Source organism: Populus euphratica, unplaced genomic scaffold, assembly GCF_000495115.2.
Source record: "Populus euphratica unplaced genomic scaffold, PopEup_1.0 scaffold141.1, whole genome shotgun sequence".
NCBI classification, from domain to species: Eukaryota; Viridiplantae; Streptophyta; class Magnoliopsida; order Malpighiales; family Salicaceae; genus Populus; species Populus euphratica.
Window position 1 is genome coordinate 542,780 of NW_011499971.1, and position 17,066 is coordinate 559,845.

Here is a 17,066-nt window from a genome sequence, read left to right on the forward strand (position 1 = left end):
TAAAATTCATTCATTTCTGAATTTAGGCAGATCTTTGGAATTCATTTCTTAGGCATATCTTTGGAATTCATTTCTTTCTCCTGACTTCAGTTTTTTACATTTTAATCTTGCAACGAGCAGTGCCGAGTGGCGACATGCATTTGACTACTGTGCGGTGCTTTGCTTGTGTTTTTCATGGATTTACACCTCTTCAACTCTCCACGAAAAGGCTACTAATCAGTAATTCAGAACTAAATTAATAGTATCAACTACATTTCTAGCGGGATTTTTCGGGACTTCTTTCAATGTCTTGCCCCACTATCTGAAGAAAGATAACAATGATGGGAAACATGAGGACGTCTTTGCGCAAAATAAAGCGAAGCTTATGGTAAAAGAGTTTATTACTCTGAAAACTAAAAATATCACTAGTAGAGTGAGAATTTTAAAATGTTTAATTTTATTTGTTATATATCCGCATGCTGAAAGTTTATTGCAACCCTAATAATATCGAATAATAAAAACTAAATTAAAAAAAAATATTCTCTTTAAATATATAAAAAAAGTAGAAAAACATCATAATCATCATAATAGAAAATTAAAAGATATTTTTTTTAAAAAAAATTTCTCTATTAGTCAGTCGGTTATAGCAAGTCACGTATTCAGAAACAAAATACTAGAGCCTAAATGTATTTTTCTTGAGAAAGAATTTATTTATTCTTTTTTATATAAACATGTCTTATTTATATAATTTTTTCTAGTTATTGTTGTTTTGCAACATACATAAAAAATATTTATTACATGTCAAAACCCTTAGAAATTAAAAACATAATAAATATAATAAAACTCTTAAAATAATTAATTTTATTTATTAATATCTACACTTACCAAAAGACTATTACAACTTTTATATAAAAAATTAAAAAAATCATAATAATACTAAATAGAAAAAAATAAATTATAAAAAAATTCCCTTCTAATAAATAAAAAACCTAAAAAACATAATAATAAAAAGCATTTATTTATTTTTAAAAAAACTCATACTTCAAATATACAATTAAGTTAGAAAAGGCTTATTGATTTGCAGAGTGGCTAACGAAACACAAGGACATGCCGTTAGAATCATGGTTAACATTTGTTTTCTAGCTCAATGAGAACCAGCATCTCGTTTTCCAGCGTCATTAACAAATCACAAGTTACAAACCAGAATCTACCACTAGGCATTTTTGTGCTCTCTCTCTCTCCCTTTCTTTGAACATCAAGTTCCCCCCCTTTCTTTGAACATCAAGGTTTTGCTATGTTCCTGAAGCCACGAAACTCGGGAAATTCCACCTTCACACTAACATTTAAAGAAGCCCCATTAGGCTTAAAAAGTTTCTGCATCTTTTTTTCTTTTTAAATTCTTACTTGATAGTACGTACTTTTTAAAAAAATGCAAAGAAATAATAGCAGAATAGTCGTGAGATTTTTGTTACTGTAACAACACATCTTTAGAAGAAGCATAAAAATGGCAAAAAAATAAAAATAAATAAACAAATTCAAGAGATCGAGCTGAAAGATCTATCTTCCCCCTGAAAGACATTTCCTTCAGGACAGACACCACTTTCAGAAATGACATGGACAGGGTACAAAACCACATCAAAGTTTCATACAACTATATAATATCTGGCAGATTGAATCTCCAGACATCTCAAGTCAAAAACGGGTCAAAAAAATACAGTAACATGAGAAGAAAATTAACCACCATGTAAAATTCCTATGTACTGCTGTGAGTTAAATTGTTTACGGAAAATCCCAACAATGGGAGTTGCCAATGCATTAATCAATGGCGATGATGAGAAAACCAACTGATACATACATCAGAAATACAGGGTAAAGTGCAAGAGCCTTTCTTCTTGGGTTGACAGCTGAACTCATGAAAGGATAGGCAGCCCACGAGCTCCAAGCCAGTGCCACAGATACTACAATCACTTTTATTATTACATTGTCCTTCAACATGCAGACGAGAGCTCCAACGTCTAGAGGAAAGAGACAGTAACCCAATAGGCTCAGACTTTGGAAGAAGATTATGTGTCCACCCTGAAACAGCAAAATTGAAAATCACTTGTGATGCAGACACGTGACAGGCTTTTAGATTACCAAACCTTGAACATGATGGTATGTCAATGCATGTTGAATTTTTCCATTCCACGCAACAATAATATTTAACTTAAAATAAAAGTAGCAATAAACCAAGAATGAAAGCTAGCAACTGCGTTCAATCCTGTGGCATGTAAAAGCATACAGACACGGAGGGATATGTATGATTGTGTTTCATGGAAAGAGAACGAGAAGAAGCTATTACCAGCAGCAGGACATTCAGTGTCAAGATTACAGCACCAGCTGCAAGCAGTGCAAATGCAACAGCAAACACCTCAGACTGGAAAATGACATGTAAACTGTTAGAACTGAACAAAACTTGCAACATTTTGCTCTAATAACAAGCCACATGCTTTGTTTGAAGAGTAAAGAAAACATATGGACAAGACAGGCAGCTAAAATCATCAATCCAGAATGGGAGACTATTAGTCTCTCTCTACATAGGACATGCTACATTCGTGGCAATGATGAGAACTTGCCCATTGCTAGATCTTGCAAGAACATCAGGGTTAACTTCAGCACTGCCACAATTGAAATATGAAAAGACATGTACAGAGGTAGAAAATGCAACGAAAAATAAATCACAGGTCAACACCAAAATCACATAGGAGCACTTATTTTCCAACTAGCCTTTCTGATTTATCTGGCACATTCTTCCTTGGAAATGATAACTAGTCAACATATAAAAGGTGACAAAATGTTGCAAGGCATTGACAAAAAAGCAGGCTTAAATATCAAAACGTTGATTTTTTAAGCAGATGTTTTGGCATTGCTTTTTGGTCACTATACAAATGCTTCAGTGCCCCCGTGTAATAACCAAGGGTTTACTTAGCCTTGTTGTCAGTTGTTGCGTGATGACCATACATCAGTTGATAAGCATAGATGCTCCCTTACTTTTCTTTCTAAGATCAAATTTTCAATTCTCATATGACAAGAGACTACTGTGGATTAGCAAAAAGATGCTTAGCAAACAGTGAAACACCATGCGAACATCAAAAATCAATTCTGCGGCCACCATATAGCAAAGACAAAGCAAGTTGTCTGAACATGTTACTATTTGTCACCAAACAATAGCTTATATATCAAAAGCTGAAATGTTGATCTAGAAAGCAGAAAAAAGTGCTAGTATCACTAACAGACCTATTTAACTCATTCATCACGTTTTATGGGGAAATCCTTCATAGGAGAGTGTGCTGTACTCATTCATCACGTTTGATGGGGAAATCCTTCATAGGAGAGTGTGCTTCTCCTTACCAAGCCTTTTTGGAGTAGGGTAACCAACACCAACACTAACCAACACCAACATCAAACAAACCCTAAATATTTTCAAATTAATTTAGAGCCACTTGGAATTATTTTGAAGTTTTGCTCCATTAGTATCAACTGCTATTGTACATTTATTTTGCATATGAAAACCTATGACTCCATTTCATTTATTTTCTTTTGACAAAAAAATTGAGTCTACAATATTTTGATAATTTTCAGCTTAAACAGGTGTGAAATGGGCTTCTGTCATTATGTTTTAATGTTTTCAGGTCTTATTATGCAATCATAGTTAATTTATGTTCATATTTCCAAGTTTCCTGTCTAGAGTCAAAAGTCCTTAAAGAATCAGGAAGACCTAACTAAGTCAATAAATTGTTCTTAACTAATTATGATGTTTTACTCCGAGGATTGAAATAAGCTTTGCGAAAGTTTATAAGCTTTCTAACCATCTTTCAGATTTTATGATGCAAGTCTGATACTAAGAAATCAGACCAGGCATTTAAAATGTTTGAATTACTCCAGGCATAGAACTTGGAATATCCATTGTTTCTAGAAAAAAAACCAACAAAATTCAGACCTATTTTTCACTTCATTCAAACCCTACCTTTACAACCCTCAAGAATATCACAATCATTGGCATGAACATGAAACCACAAAGCACAAGAATTGATCATGAAACAGTTTACTTGTCGGGAAGAAATCTCAAATCTCATTGTTCCCTGTTTTTGATTACTCAAAAATTATACATCTTGGATGTAACTAGCAGCTATTAAGTAGAATGATCTTATAAGAATGCATTCCTGATCACACGACTTTTCACTGTCAAGGGTGTTATATCTTGGTCACAGCCACCATGGAATGCATGGCATTGTAAAGAATGTTCGAAAAATTATCTTCCACATTTTCCACAAATTCACCAGAAGGGACAAATAAGTAGAGCTAACAAAACAAAAGACTCTTAAACTCCAATGCTATGATGTACAAAACAAAAAACAAGTGTTCTACCACAAAGTCTCACAAACTAACAATAATATGCAGACATTTTCATCAGTTTTTGGTGAGCTTTTTAAAACAGTAACCACCAAGCTTGAAATAACGATCATAACCATTAAAAAAAATCACTATAAACATTACAGATTCAATCAAACACCCCCATCATACGGCGGTGGTTGAATGTGGAAGCACATTCAGATCCTATCATGTGCCTGGTGCCACAATGCAGTTCTAAAACCAACATGGCTACCTCATCTCCAAATTTATAGTTAAATATATCACCAACTCCATTAATCTCTCTGCCTTATCACCAACTCCATTAATCTGTACAGAATCAAAATGACTAAAAACTTTTCATTCCTAGTAATTCCCATTCTTTCATTCTCTAAGCTACCAAAAATATCCTAAAAGAGTTCAAACAGGTGAAAAATAAAAAATATAAAAACCAACTAGATCAAAATCAAAGGCATTCTGTTAAAAAAAAAAAATACTAACCTTTTTAACAGAAGCGGACCAAGAAAGAGTGAGTCCCAGAAAGACGATAAAGAAAAAGGGACCCCACAGATCCCAATCTCTCAAAGCCTTACCCGGATCTTCTCGATACGGGTTAGGAAACACAACCAGCTTCAAATTACTCACAATCCTAGAAAGATCTCTTTTTACGGTATCCCAAACTGGCTCCGTCAACGTGTTCGGAGGGGACCCGAACCCGGTTGCAGAAAAATTGCCACCGGCAGAGTTGCCAGAGCTAGGTGGGAGAGGAGGTAGAGGGGCGGAAGGGATGATGGATGGCGGTTTCTGGATGGTGGGTTGTGGTTTCGGTTGAGGTGGAGGGAGATTTGATTGGATGAAGGGAGAAGTGGATACGGGTATTCGGGGAGGGCTTGGTGGGCGGGCGGGCAGGACTGTTGAAGGACTGGATTGGATGGAGGAGTTGATTAGGTTCTCGATCTCGTCGATGTCTGATTGAGAAGATGCGTGGAGAGGGATCGTGTCGCTGTTGTGCGACATTTTTTGGTTATTTTCCGGGAAAATGTGGTGTTTTGTTTTCGCGGGAAAGTGATGGAAAAAAGGGTAGTTCTGTTTTAGATCTGATCGTAAGAGAGAAGAGGATCCGGTGTTTTTAATTTATGGATCGTGAAGGAAAGGTTTTGTTTGTGTGTTTCGGGAGGGAGGCTGGAAAACGTCGTCGTTGTAAATGCATTATGGAAAGTTAGTTATTTTTTAAATTGTTTTTTTAATATATTAAAATAATATTTTTTTATTAAAATTTATTTTTTATATAAACATATCATATATAAAAAATAATTTAAAACAAAAAAAATTTATTTTTTTAGAAAAATACTTTATAATCAGGAAAATAAATGCCAATAAAATAAATGCAATTTCTCAATAATAAAGCAACTACTAAAGATTTATTTAGAATTATAATAGTAGTTATAATTTAAAATATTTTTTATTTAAAAATATATTAATATAATTTTTTTATTTTAAAAAATTATTTTTTATATCAATATATCAAAACTATTCTAAAAAATATAAATTTTAAATAAAAAAATTTAATTTAAAAAAATGAGTTAAATTGCATTTTTAAATTAGCTCTAAATAAACTTTTTAAAAACTAGATTTCTCATAAAAAAGCTATGAATAATGAAATAAATGTTGGTAAACGGTGCATTTACAATAAATATCCAAGCTAATTCAGTTCATTTAATTTCAATCCTTTTCATTACTCTTTTTTTAAGCCAAACCCTTAATTTTATTTCGTAATGTAAAGTAGAAATAATATTACACATGTGAGAACATATAAATGAAACAAAACCTAACACTTGAAACTATGCCAACAAGATAGCAATTACATTAAAAAAAGTAAAACTTAATGACAAAAAAGAAAAAGAAGAAAAACTTTAGGGATCCGAAGGATCCTAAAACTTAATGACAAAAAAGAAAAGGAAGAAAAACTTTAGGGATCCGAAGGATCCAATGTTGGTGAACAGTGGATGTACAATAATTAACCAAGCTAATTTAATTTATAGTATTAATAATTAATAAATCCTAGAAGTATAATTAACGTACAAATTCATTATCGCTTAAATGAGAACTCAGAAGATTCGGTACAATGGAGCTTGTCAAGGCAAAATATTTTCAAATCCCAGGTTATCAAATGTACACTGTAAATACTGGTGAAGACATCAGTTCATATCCGATTTCCATTCGACTGATTCAAGCACACACTGGTCTCCGAAAGACGAGGGATTTTGTATAAAACTAGCAGAGTTTTTTATTAAAATATTTCAGCATATAACACAGAGGATAAAAAAAATATTAAAAAAATAATATATTTTTACTTAATTGCCAATAAAAATAGTAGTGGTTTAACTACCTTATTAATATCTATATTAAACAACGCTAATAACAACTGCAGAAAATCGGTACACACTCGGTGAAAGATGAGAGAAAAATGGGAATGCAATTGAGGGCAGCATAGTCTATGTTGAGTAGCTTGCGGGAGGCACGTGAGAGACAGAATGGAGACAGTGTTGAACCGAGAGAGTAATGAAGGCAGGGATGGAGACACTCGGAACGAAGGCGGTTTCTTGACTTCGAATCTACACATTTCCGTCTCTTGCAAACCAGGGAGCAAGAGTTCCTGTCAAGGCAGGCAAGCTTCCTAGACACACTGCCCAAGCACTCGAAAGGAAGACATTAGGTCAAGTCGCCGTCCCCGTCAATATTACTGTTGTTTTTTCCAATGATAATAGGCTTGTAAATCTCATGGCCATTATTGCACGAGCATGAAGAAGAGGATTGGCCCATCCCCAGTCCCTACCTCTCCTTCAAGACAACTTCCCCTCTTCTTCTTCTTCAATATATATAATCTAGAAATTAAAGAAAAAGCATCTGCCGAGTAATTTGGATGGATTGTTTATGATGAGCTGGAAGGAAGCATATGAAAAGAAGCAGCAGTTATAATTACATGGCTGCGTACCAATTATATTGACTGAAGCAGTAAACAGAACCACGATTATATTAAAATCATAATTCAGAATAAAAGCTCTTTTAAAACTATGCTATTTTCATTTTTCAATAAAATAAAATAAAATTCAGAAGACTAGAGGGAAAAGGTCCGAATCATGTAGCTGGCCTAGTCCTCTTCCAGATCAGGTAGTGGAGAGATGGATTGGATTACCAGAATCATGGCAGTCGTCTGCACACATGGTTACTGATAAGAATACAAAAGTAACGCGAACAGACCAGTAATTATATTAGGGCAGTGAATCAGCTGGCAAAAGTAAAAACATTTATTCCACGAGGCATCACGCGGCTGAAATATCAGGAGAGATTAAGCATCCTTTACACTGCATCCTCGAGAATTCAATTGCAAAAAATAGTATTATGATCTCTTGTTTCTTTTCCGAAAGCTTATCAAAATTGGGTTCAATCTCCCAAACAATACTTGAGAACTTTTTCACCATTCACTTGATCTTTTGGTTTACCTACATGTACAAGGTAAAAACTTGAACCCTCCTCGGGTTCTGGAAAAAATATAACAGGATTCCGGTGTTCTTCAATTCAAGTTGCTGAACAGAATAAAAGTTGGTTTCACATTCATGGCTTGAGAGCAAGAGCAAGGCCAAACTTGGGGGCTGCCGCATGGGTGGCCTTTGGGTCATACTCGGCTGAGAAAGTTATAAGCGACTTTGGTCTCCATTCATGTTGGCATAGCATTGCAGCCTTGCCATTGTCAGAGAATCGTGTTTTTACCACTGTAAATGGATCCACTGCATGAGAACTTCCAATGGTAAAACTGTTCTCAAAGGAGGAAAGCCTGTGAGTCATTTCTGCGGCAACTGAATGTAAGGGGTTCACTGAATGAACATAAGATGCCTTGAGAGTTTGTCCTTTGTCCGTCCTACATAGCAAAGTCGAGCTTCAATTTAAAGGCATGTCAAAGCAAACTTTACACCAATAAGACATGAAAAGGCCTAAAATGTAATAACAATAATAACTCCTAGCGCCTGTGAATAATTATTTAGCTGCTTCTGATGAGTTTATACTAAAAAAGAACAAGTACCTTTACTACTAACAAATCTAATACTGTAACTACTGCGATTTAAGAATATTCATTTTGTCTTTAAATGGAGATTACTCAGCTTGGCAGGAAAAATACAAAGCATTTTGCATGGGTAATTAGGTGTCCATGTTTCATAGAAAAATAACAATTTGGCAAATTTTACAAAAAAAAAGCTCATACCTTTTAAGACAAAAGGCACGACATATAAAATATTAAAACAGAAGAAGGAATAAATACTCTTTTAACAAGAGAGAACAAGCTTTACGTATGCTTACAGTAAAAATGCAGCAGAGAAGTCTGGCTTGTTCAAGCCAATCCCAGCATTGCACTTGACAAATGAAGAAGAAGCAGTATCAAATCCAACTTCACCACCCACACTAAGATTGTTGCTTCCAATTGCAGCTGAGAGCTCCAAAAGAGGATTTGGATTGAGGCCAATGCTGGAATCAATGGCTGCATGATGATGAAGGTACTGCACATCCAGCTGCGACTCAACAGACAGAAAAAAGTCAGATTTTCAGCACACAATTTCATAAAGGTTATCCACAATTAGCAAGTACTTCTACAACAAAATGAAATCTAACGAGCTTTTCTTGGTTATTATGTTCTACCAGAATCTCAAACCTGTTCCCAGTTAATTTAAAACATAACAGGTGCTTCTTTCCACTAGTTCATTTTTTCATGTAAATCTAGTAAATTTCAAGCAAGGAGGTTTCATTCACTCACAAGGAAAAAATGCCACAAGTTATTTCACCTTTGTAATTCATTGTTATTGGAAAGATGATTGATGTTAGGAAAAATTAAGTAGAACATGGAGATACAGACTTCACTAAATGAAGGTGTCTTCAATAATATGAGTTTTTTCCTGTGCATTCTTTGGACTCAGACTATCAGAAAGTCCTTTAAGAGAACTTGGGGGCTAGCCAGCAGAGTCATTACTGAGTAAGAGTAATCTAATCTGCCTGCCTCAATTCAGTACTATAGCCTCACATGTAGTTTAAGGAAGAATCCCGGATACAAAGTCATTCAGATTATCATTCTACATATTAAAAACTCATGCTAATTTGCTGCTGTCTCGGAAAAACTTGACTCTTGCTCAGCATTGCTGCAACCATGGTTGTTAAAAAAGTGTTTTAACACTAAAATCATCACATTTTGGGATTTGGAATATGCTAACCATGTTACAGCGTTTAAACAGTTGCAATGTTATAAAATCATTGTTGTTTGGCATTTCAGCACATTGGAACAGTTGAATTCACATGCCAACCATATTTTGGGCCTTTTTAACTTAATGGCTCACTCAGACTAATTGGGCCCAAATATTAGTTCTTATAATAAAAGAGAAAGGAAACAATAATAATGCCAGCATTCATGACCCCATGGAGTTGGCCTAGCAGAGATGGCCTGGGAATTGGCAGTGTGCTTCCTTTCCAAGATCCCACTCTTGCCAGATGCAAACAATTTCATGGGGCCATCAGACTTGGACAAAGCCCATTATTTAACCATGGTGCAATTGTAGGAAACTCCTTGCCAAGGGCCTGTGCACCCCCAGGATTAGTCGGGCCCTAGCCTGTATACCTGGTGCTAATTCAAAAAAAAAAAAATGCCAGCATTCATGGTAGGGACAACTATTTATGGAGCCCATTTCAAAAAAAATAAATAAATGCCATTGCTGGCAGATTAATTAACCATCCTTTTCTTTCCATCACACACTTTAAAATTTTTAATGATATTGTAGATGAGGAGTTGCAAGTTTTTTTCCCCTCTAAACCACCAACCTTTAAAGCTCAGTGGGCTTTATTTTAAGAACCAACATCATCTACCAAACCTTGAAAGATTTTCATGTGCACAAACATGAGAATCATTAAAGCATGATTGATAATTGTGGATTTATTCTCTTCAATGGGATGTTTGAAAGTGTGGTAGTGATTGTTTTTCAAAGTATTTTTTGCTTGGAAATGCATTAAAATAATATATATATATATATTATTTCAGCACATCAAAACAATTAAAAAACACTAAAAAAAAATAATTTGAAGCAAAGACGAATTTCAAATTTTGACAAAGAGCTGGTTGAAACTCAAGGCCAAACACCCCCAATTTTTATTTTTTTTTGGTGTGTGTTTCAAGTACGTGGTTATCAACTAGAGCAAGAGCAGACGATTAATTTCATGATGACTTTGCCTTGTATTTTTTTTTTTAAATATGAAAAATAACTAACAATGTTCTATGAGGGAAAATGATCGTACATGATATTGTAACACCTACAATCATGAAGTCCCAAGTTCAATTGAAATTTTACCTTTCACTTATTTATATGATTAGGATACTATTAGATCTAAGCTTAATCCGATCACATGCATTTTCCCTCGTCTTCTATATGATGTTAGCACTTGTTTAATTCCATCACTAGCCATACCCAACTACGGAAAACAACCATGGAAAATACTATTTATTTGTAGTACTTGCTTGTTAAGTTCCATTTTCATTCAGCTTTATGCTTCCTTTTGTTGGTTAAAACTTTAGGATGAGTTGCATGTCACAGTGAATAGTAGTATGGTATGACTCGTAAAAAGTAAAAAGAAAAGGCCATTACCCAGCTATGGATCAACTGAATGACACTAGATAGATTTTCCACTTTAAGCAACATGGAAAGGCTCTATAAAGTACAGATTGATAACAAGATTACCAAATTCTGAAAGTAAGAAAAATTACTGGGAAGTCATGCAAGGAACAAGTAACTTCCAATACAAATGCATCCCTAACAGTTCCATGCACATGCAGCATGCAAATTCTTATCATAATTTTTTTTTGTTGTTGCACAATTTAAAATGCACTGACCTTGCCAGACTTGTGATCAGGTATTTTGAAACTAAATGCTGCTTTAGTGCTGGGTAAAATGTCATTGACAGTCACTTTGGTAGACACCTGTCAAAGAGTTACACATAGAAACAGATCAGCATACCATCAAGGCACCTGAATGCAAATAATTGAGCATTGACTATATTTCCAAATGACCATGGTAAGAGTAAGAATTCAATCGTAGTTAAGTGAGTGAAAAAGCCAAAAATTCTGATCAATTACAAGAACTTCTTTCTTACAATGGAATAGGTATCAACTTTCACATCCACAACAGTATTCTTGCTCCTGTACAAGGTGCTTATATCACCAATAAAAATTTCATCCTTCTTCAAACCTGTGGCTGTAAACCCCTGCACATGCAGTATAAAGATATATTTTATTAGATAGCATCACAACCTCATCATTCGAACTCTAAATGCTTCTTCTTTTAAGAGAAACAATAACATCAAAATTTATTTATGAATGGGGTCCTATTTTCTGAAAAACAGGAGCACTATGACAACCTTGCATGCCCAATTCCCACATCAAATATTTAACACTGAGAAAAGAAAATTCTAAATAATCGACTGGCATGCCAAATCAGACTTTACCTAATCTCTTTCATTAATTAGCTTCAATATTCCAAACATGTTTGAAGATACATTCAATGACTGGTGTCCTTAAAAGTCATTTGGATTATCTAAAGTACCATTCCTTTAGATAAACAACAGGAATGAATGAAAGCAAATACATGAGAATGAGTTCCGAAAGAAAATCTATCTGGTTCTTTCTTTCATTAACTTGTTGATATTGGTCAAGGTCATCAAGACTAAGAAGATCTCTCCTGAGTTTGGTTAACCTTGCAAAACCAAGTCATTTTCAATCATTTATGGCCTTTCAGCTTTGTTTCAAAAACACACTCTTTCTTTCCATGCGCACAACACTTAAACACTCATTCCAATTTGAAAGATATGTCTTCTCACATGATCAGGAATATTTCTTATCTCTATCCAGCTTGATAGTTTTTGTGGCGTTAGTCAATAGTTTCTATAACCAATCATGACCTAACACTTCACTAATATCTTAACACTTAGAATGTCAAACATGTACTTAGAGCGGACATAGAATCGAACCATAGGATTTGCACCTGCTCAAATATGCATCCCAACACTCAACATATAAATCATTTAAAAGTACTTGTGGTTCGACATTCTAATCAAGTGTATCAGATATTAGTCCAGTGAGTTGCAAGCATCAACAGTTAGTATGTATAACATTTACAATTTCAAGGAGAAAACACACATAGATCAATAGTTCACTGCCTTAACAAGAGAGTATGTAAAACCATATACAAAGCATTTTGGTGTGAAATCTGAAATACCCAGACAGATATCCCCTAAACAAATGTTATTATGAAAAGCAGTGAATAAGGAGATGTAAATTCAATGGTACCATTCCAGTAGAACTCAGAATTGACAGGGTAAACTTGTGATCATAGTTGTAATCTTTGGTCAAGAGGTCTGCATGAGATAAGCAATGTTTGCGAAAAATCAGAAGTTATAGCTAAAGCAAATTTGTAAAAGCCTAATTCAGTCAACACAGCATCAACAATGAGAGACAATATACATTAAAAGTCACTCTCTCTAAGAAAAAAAAGTAACAAACATTTTACAGGAAGGATTGCTACCTTAAGTCCAAGGTTATGGTTACATATTTTCAATCCAAGTGATGTAGTGTATTACTTTGTGTAATAAATAAATACTGGAATTGATTTTCCCTTTGACAGATTAATAAAAAAAAAAGTGTTTTTTTCTCAAAGTTTAGTCACGCCATAAAAAAAGGTCAAACCTCAGGTAAAATTTCAATAGTGGAAACTCCATATCAAACCATTAGGCATTCACAGATAAGCACATAGATGAACACATCAAAACATCCATGTCCTAGCATCCAAACACGCATCTGGTATCACAAGAAAATAAAACTACATGGTTACATATAAACACCCATATAAAAGATACCTTTGGCTCTTTTGCCAATATCTGAAAATGGAGCTGGTTTGCTGCCCATCTTTAATTAGGAAGAATGATTTGCCAACTATACCCTGTAAAACCAAGACAATTCACATGAGCCACAGACCAAAAGGAAGCCATTTATCAACAACACAGGAAAGAAAAGAAGAAACAACACGAGAAAATGATAGATGCCCTCGCAAAACACTTGTGTTGAGGCATATACGATAGTAACGATACAAGCCTTTGCAAAACACTGCATCTACATACATAGGTGCACAAACCACCATTAACATCAAAATGAGAACGAAAAGCATTATATTATATCCTAAAGTAAAACAGAACCAATCATAAAACAAAAGCACCCACCATTTCCATTATCATTTAAGCACTGCGATGACTTCCTAAACTACTCTACTCTGTATTAGATTGCACTTTACAGAAGTTTCCAAATCAACTAGTTGGATTTCAAAACCTCTAGACAGACATGTTTTCTTCGCAATTAGCATGGCCATTGCAGGTGCTTACTGGATTAAAAGTAGTAACACTGATTTTAAAACTCATGATGATGCATTAATGAGTGAAAAAACAACCCTAACGAAAAAGTAATTAAATACGACATCTATCAAATCTCTCCCTCATTTATACACGAGACAGAGAGATGCTTACACAGGAGATAAGAAAACGAAATGAAATGGAACACGCCAACGATCACCGACAAATTCGGCAGCGGCGGCGGCGGCGGCGGAATCAGTAGGCAGGTTATATATGTGTATTGCCGAAGAGTAAGTGGATGTGGTATTTTAAATTGAATGGCGCACTGGTCTAGTTGTGAGTAATGAGGGACCAAAGCAAGGCCAGGCAGGGAAGGCCAAGGTCAAAAACGGGACACGAGTGGGGTGATTAGGTTACTTTAATGGTTGGTGATAGATAAAGGACGGAACAGGCGCGGATCTCGATTGGAGAGAGGTTCTTAAGATAAATTGAGAGTTTTTATTTGACTGTGAGGGATTCAGGTAACAGGCCAGTGAGAGGGGTTTCTGCAGTGACACTGGTGACCTGAGAAATCGAAATGGGCAGCTGGGAATGAGATATGAGATAAGGGTAAGGGTGTCTTCTAAATTGTGTTTTGAAAGTATTTAAAAAAAAAAATAAGTTTTTTTTATTTTAAATTAATATTTTTTTTATTTTTAAATTATTTTGATATGTTAGTGTAAAAATAATTTTTAAAACATAAAAAATATTTATTTTAATATATTTTAAAATAAAAAATATTTTAAAAAATAATTATTACCATACTTTTAAACACACTATAAATATTTATTACATTAGTTTGAGGTTTCTCTTTGACCCACTCAAAATTTAAATAGTGAATATAATTGTTAAGCAAACTAAAATAATTTTAAAATAATATTATTTTACTTTTTTTTTTAATAAAATGAGTGGTTTTGAATAGAATTTTAAAAAAATTAATCACTATTAACTTTAGATAAAAATTTTAAAAAAAATTTGGAGTTGATTTGTTTAGGTTACTCAAGATTAATTATATTAATCCAAGATTGATATATTTAAAATTTAAATTAATTTAAAATAAAATTCAATTTGAATCAACCTTTAAATCAATAAATTATTACATTGAGAACAAATAGTTGAAAATTAAAATGGGTAGCTTGATTTGGCATCATATTTATAGGACTAATTTGGGTCCAACTTGACTTGAAGTTCGTGTCCTGTTTGTATTGAGTAAACTTATATTAATTTTAAATAAAATATTTTTTTTAATAAAATGATGTTTTTATGTACAAAGAATACAAATAAAAAATAACAACTTCGTTTTAGTCAAAAGTTAAAATAAATTCTTGAAGTCAACCCGACCAAATAAACCGAGTCACTTGAGCCTAAGGAATAGACAATTGAAGTTCAAGTCTGGTTTGTATGGGCTAAGGCAAATTTAGCAGCATGCATTCATGTATTTTGACATTTCGATTCCTTGGTCAATTGCAGAAGTGAAGAACTAGAAAAGAATACATGCAGTGATAACTGATCCACGATCAACAATGAAATAATTTGAATGGCTCATTTTATATTCTTGGGGCACCAAATATGTGCGCCCTTCATGTTTTCTCACATGTTCGACTTACATGAATGAGATCACCAGCTATAGAAAGTGAAAAGCAAATTATGAACTCCAATCAAAGTCAAAATTAGACTTGCAGAATTCTAAAACTCCTAGTGTAATTCAAATAATCTAAAACAAAATATTGAATGAAGGTATTGCCTAAGGTATATGATACAATTTAGAAGGTTTGAGATTGCTAGTAACATTGAAATACTTCAATGTTTGGATCCACTTCTCTTGATTCTTCAGCAGATGAACCGCAGTTGTGTTCGGCCAAAGCTCATGCGTGCATTGTGTGTGCGGCTCAGGAAAATTGTACATAGACCACTTAGCATTATACCTATTCTTTGCACGGTGGCCTTCTCGGATCCAATCACCAAAAACTTTATCCTCTGGCCCTTCCAAATGATTTTTTGGCACCTCAGAATCTCTAATCCACTCTACAATATCCCATGAGATCATGTATCCCATGCCAGACATATAATGCACGAAAGGGTCCATGCTAGGGCATGGGATAACATAACCATAGTACAAATCTTCTCTGGGCAATGGTTTTAACGACCCCACTAAATTATCTAACCGGAAATATGTGTCATCATCGGTTTTCATGACATAATGATAAGGAGGGTAAGGTCTATCTGTGTCATTCAGCATTTCTGGCAAGCTTGAAAAGTAAGTGTAGGTTTTACCTTTGTTCATGTTCTCCTTGCAATCCAGGATGATAATATCATCATACCGCATTATCTCAAGAGCAACAAGTACCTTCTGGTCTTCCTTGGTTAGATTGCAAAACACAAACTTCACATCAATCTGTGCTCCCACCGGAGATTGGGTGCCGTATATGAGGCGCAGAAAATGTCGACGTTGGTATTGATCGGGAAGTGTTAGAACGCCTATAAGTATGCGAATATCATCACTAGAGGTTGAAGAATTCACGGCAAGAAAATTGTTAGAAGATGGAGCGGAGGATTGAGATGGAATGTTGGAGAGAGCACATCTACCAAAACTTAACAAGCTATCAAATCGGATTCCATTGATGGTAGCCAAGGCACACAGGAAGAAGATGAAAAATAAAGAGTAGAGAATGAAGCGGTGCCGGTCTGGCTTTGAGGTGCTCTTCATTGTCACTTGCTTCTCGGATCCCTTGCTCTGGCTCTTCGTAAGAAGAAGTTATGTAGTGATGATTTGATGAATTCCAAGTATTCTTAGATTCAAAGTACAATTAAATTGGCAATTACGTGCGATATAGACTACCGTGTTGACTTTTATTCCACTAAGGAAAAAGGTCTTGATCAGAGGGGAGAAGAAAACATACCATTGAATGTACCATTATGTCCTTGGATCTTGGGACAAACTAGGCCTTTCTTTTCTTGTTATATGGCCTAAATCAAGGAGTTTAAAGTCTATTCCGTAGGTTAGCTCCCCTTTTCCATGAAGAAAGGGGATTGCACTATACGTCTTCGTGCCTGTGGAAATCAAATGCAAATAAGATTTTGCAGTGAGGGATAGTGGGATTGGGCCTATAAATTTGGCTGGACGTTATTCGGTCTTCGCTTGCACATGGCAAAAGCTACTTGGTCACCTTTTCGTAATTAGGTATATTGGCATGAACATGGCCGGCTTCGAGACCTCTTTACCTGACGTGTCG

General features: G+C 34.7%; 3 protein-coding genes and 1 long non-coding RNA gene across 4 annotated transcripts; all 4 read right to left on the reverse strand.

Moving 5' to 3' along the window:
• Positions 1-1,526: 1,526 nt before the first annotated feature.
• Positions 1,527-5,533, reverse strand: LOC105139297 (protein YIPF6 homolog). The gene is made up of 3 exons (XM_011045682.1): positions 4,870-5,533; positions 2,321-2,395; positions 1,527-2,055 (listed from the first exon to the last, which is right to left on the reverse strand). The coding sequence occupies exons 1-3, from the start codon at positions 5,383-5,385 to the stop codon at positions 1,795-1,797; spliced, it is 852 nt and encodes a 283-aa protein (XP_011043984.1). The 5' UTR covers positions 5,386-5,533; the 3' UTR covers positions 1,527-1,794.
• A 2,125-nt stretch (positions 5,534-7,658) lies between these two features.
• On the reverse strand, positions 7,659-14,205 carry LOC105139296 (mitochondrial outer membrane protein porin 4). The gene is made up of 7 exons (XM_011045681.1): positions 13,969-14,205; positions 13,309-13,391; positions 12,743-12,810; positions 11,551-11,661; positions 11,291-11,377; positions 8,725-8,933; positions 7,659-8,287 (listed from the first exon to the last, which is right to left on the reverse strand). The coding sequence occupies exons 2-7, from the start codon at positions 13,355-13,357 to the stop codon at positions 7,984-7,986; spliced, it is 828 nt and encodes a 275-aa protein (XP_011043983.1). The 5' UTR covers positions 13,358-13,391; positions 13,969-14,205; the 3' UTR covers positions 7,659-7,983.
• Positions 8,419-8,718, reverse strand: LOC105139295 (uncharacterized). Its single transcript, XR_844949.1, has 2 exons — positions 8,613-8,718; positions 8,419-8,523 (listed from the first exon to the last, which is right to left on the reverse strand). It is a non-coding gene; the product is annotated as an uncharacterized LOC105139295 (long non-coding RNA).
• Positions 14,206-15,352: 1,147 nt separating the features above from the next.
• On the reverse strand, positions 15,353-16,637 carry LOC105139298 (probable beta-1,3-galactosyltransferase 16). The gene has a single exon (XM_011045684.1). It carries the CDS (start codon positions 16,538-16,540, stop codon positions 15,578-15,580), a length of 963 nt encoding a protein of 320 aa, XP_011043986.1. The 5' UTR covers positions 16,541-16,637; the 3' UTR covers positions 15,353-15,577.
• Between the last annotated feature and the right edge of the window lie 429 nt (positions 16,638-17,066).

Bases quoted from the DNA above. Each gene is read 5' to 3' on its own strand.
- LOC105139297 (XM_011045682.1), bottom strand. From the start codon at position 5,385: ATGTCGCACAACAGCGACACGATCCCTCTCCACGCATCTTCTCAATCA. The intron at 2,396-4,869 runs GTTAGTATTTTT...GTCATTTTCCAG, and splicing joins GGTCCGCTTCTGTTAAAAAG to TCTGAGGTGTTTGCTGTTGC. The intron at 2,056-2,320 runs GTAATAGCTTCT...TTGCTGTTTCAG, and splicing joins CACTGAATGTCCTGCTGCTG to GGTGGACACATAATCTTCTT.
- LOC105139296 (XM_011045681.1), bottom strand. From the start codon at position 13,357: ATGGGCAGCAAACCAGCTCCATTTTCAGATATTGGCAAAAGAGCCAAA. The intron at 12,811-13,308 runs GTATCTTTTATA...TATCTCATGCAG, and splicing joins TATTGGCAAAAGAGCCAAAG to ACCTCTTGACCAAAGATTAC. The intron at 8,934-11,290 runs GTCAGTGCATTT...GTTGAGTCGCAG, and splicing joins CTGATCACAAGTCTGGCAAG to CTGGATGTGCAGTACCTTCA.
- LOC105139298 (XM_011045684.1), bottom strand. From the start codon at position 16,540: ATGAAGAGCACCTCAAAGCCAGACCGGCACCGCTTCATTCTCTACTCT.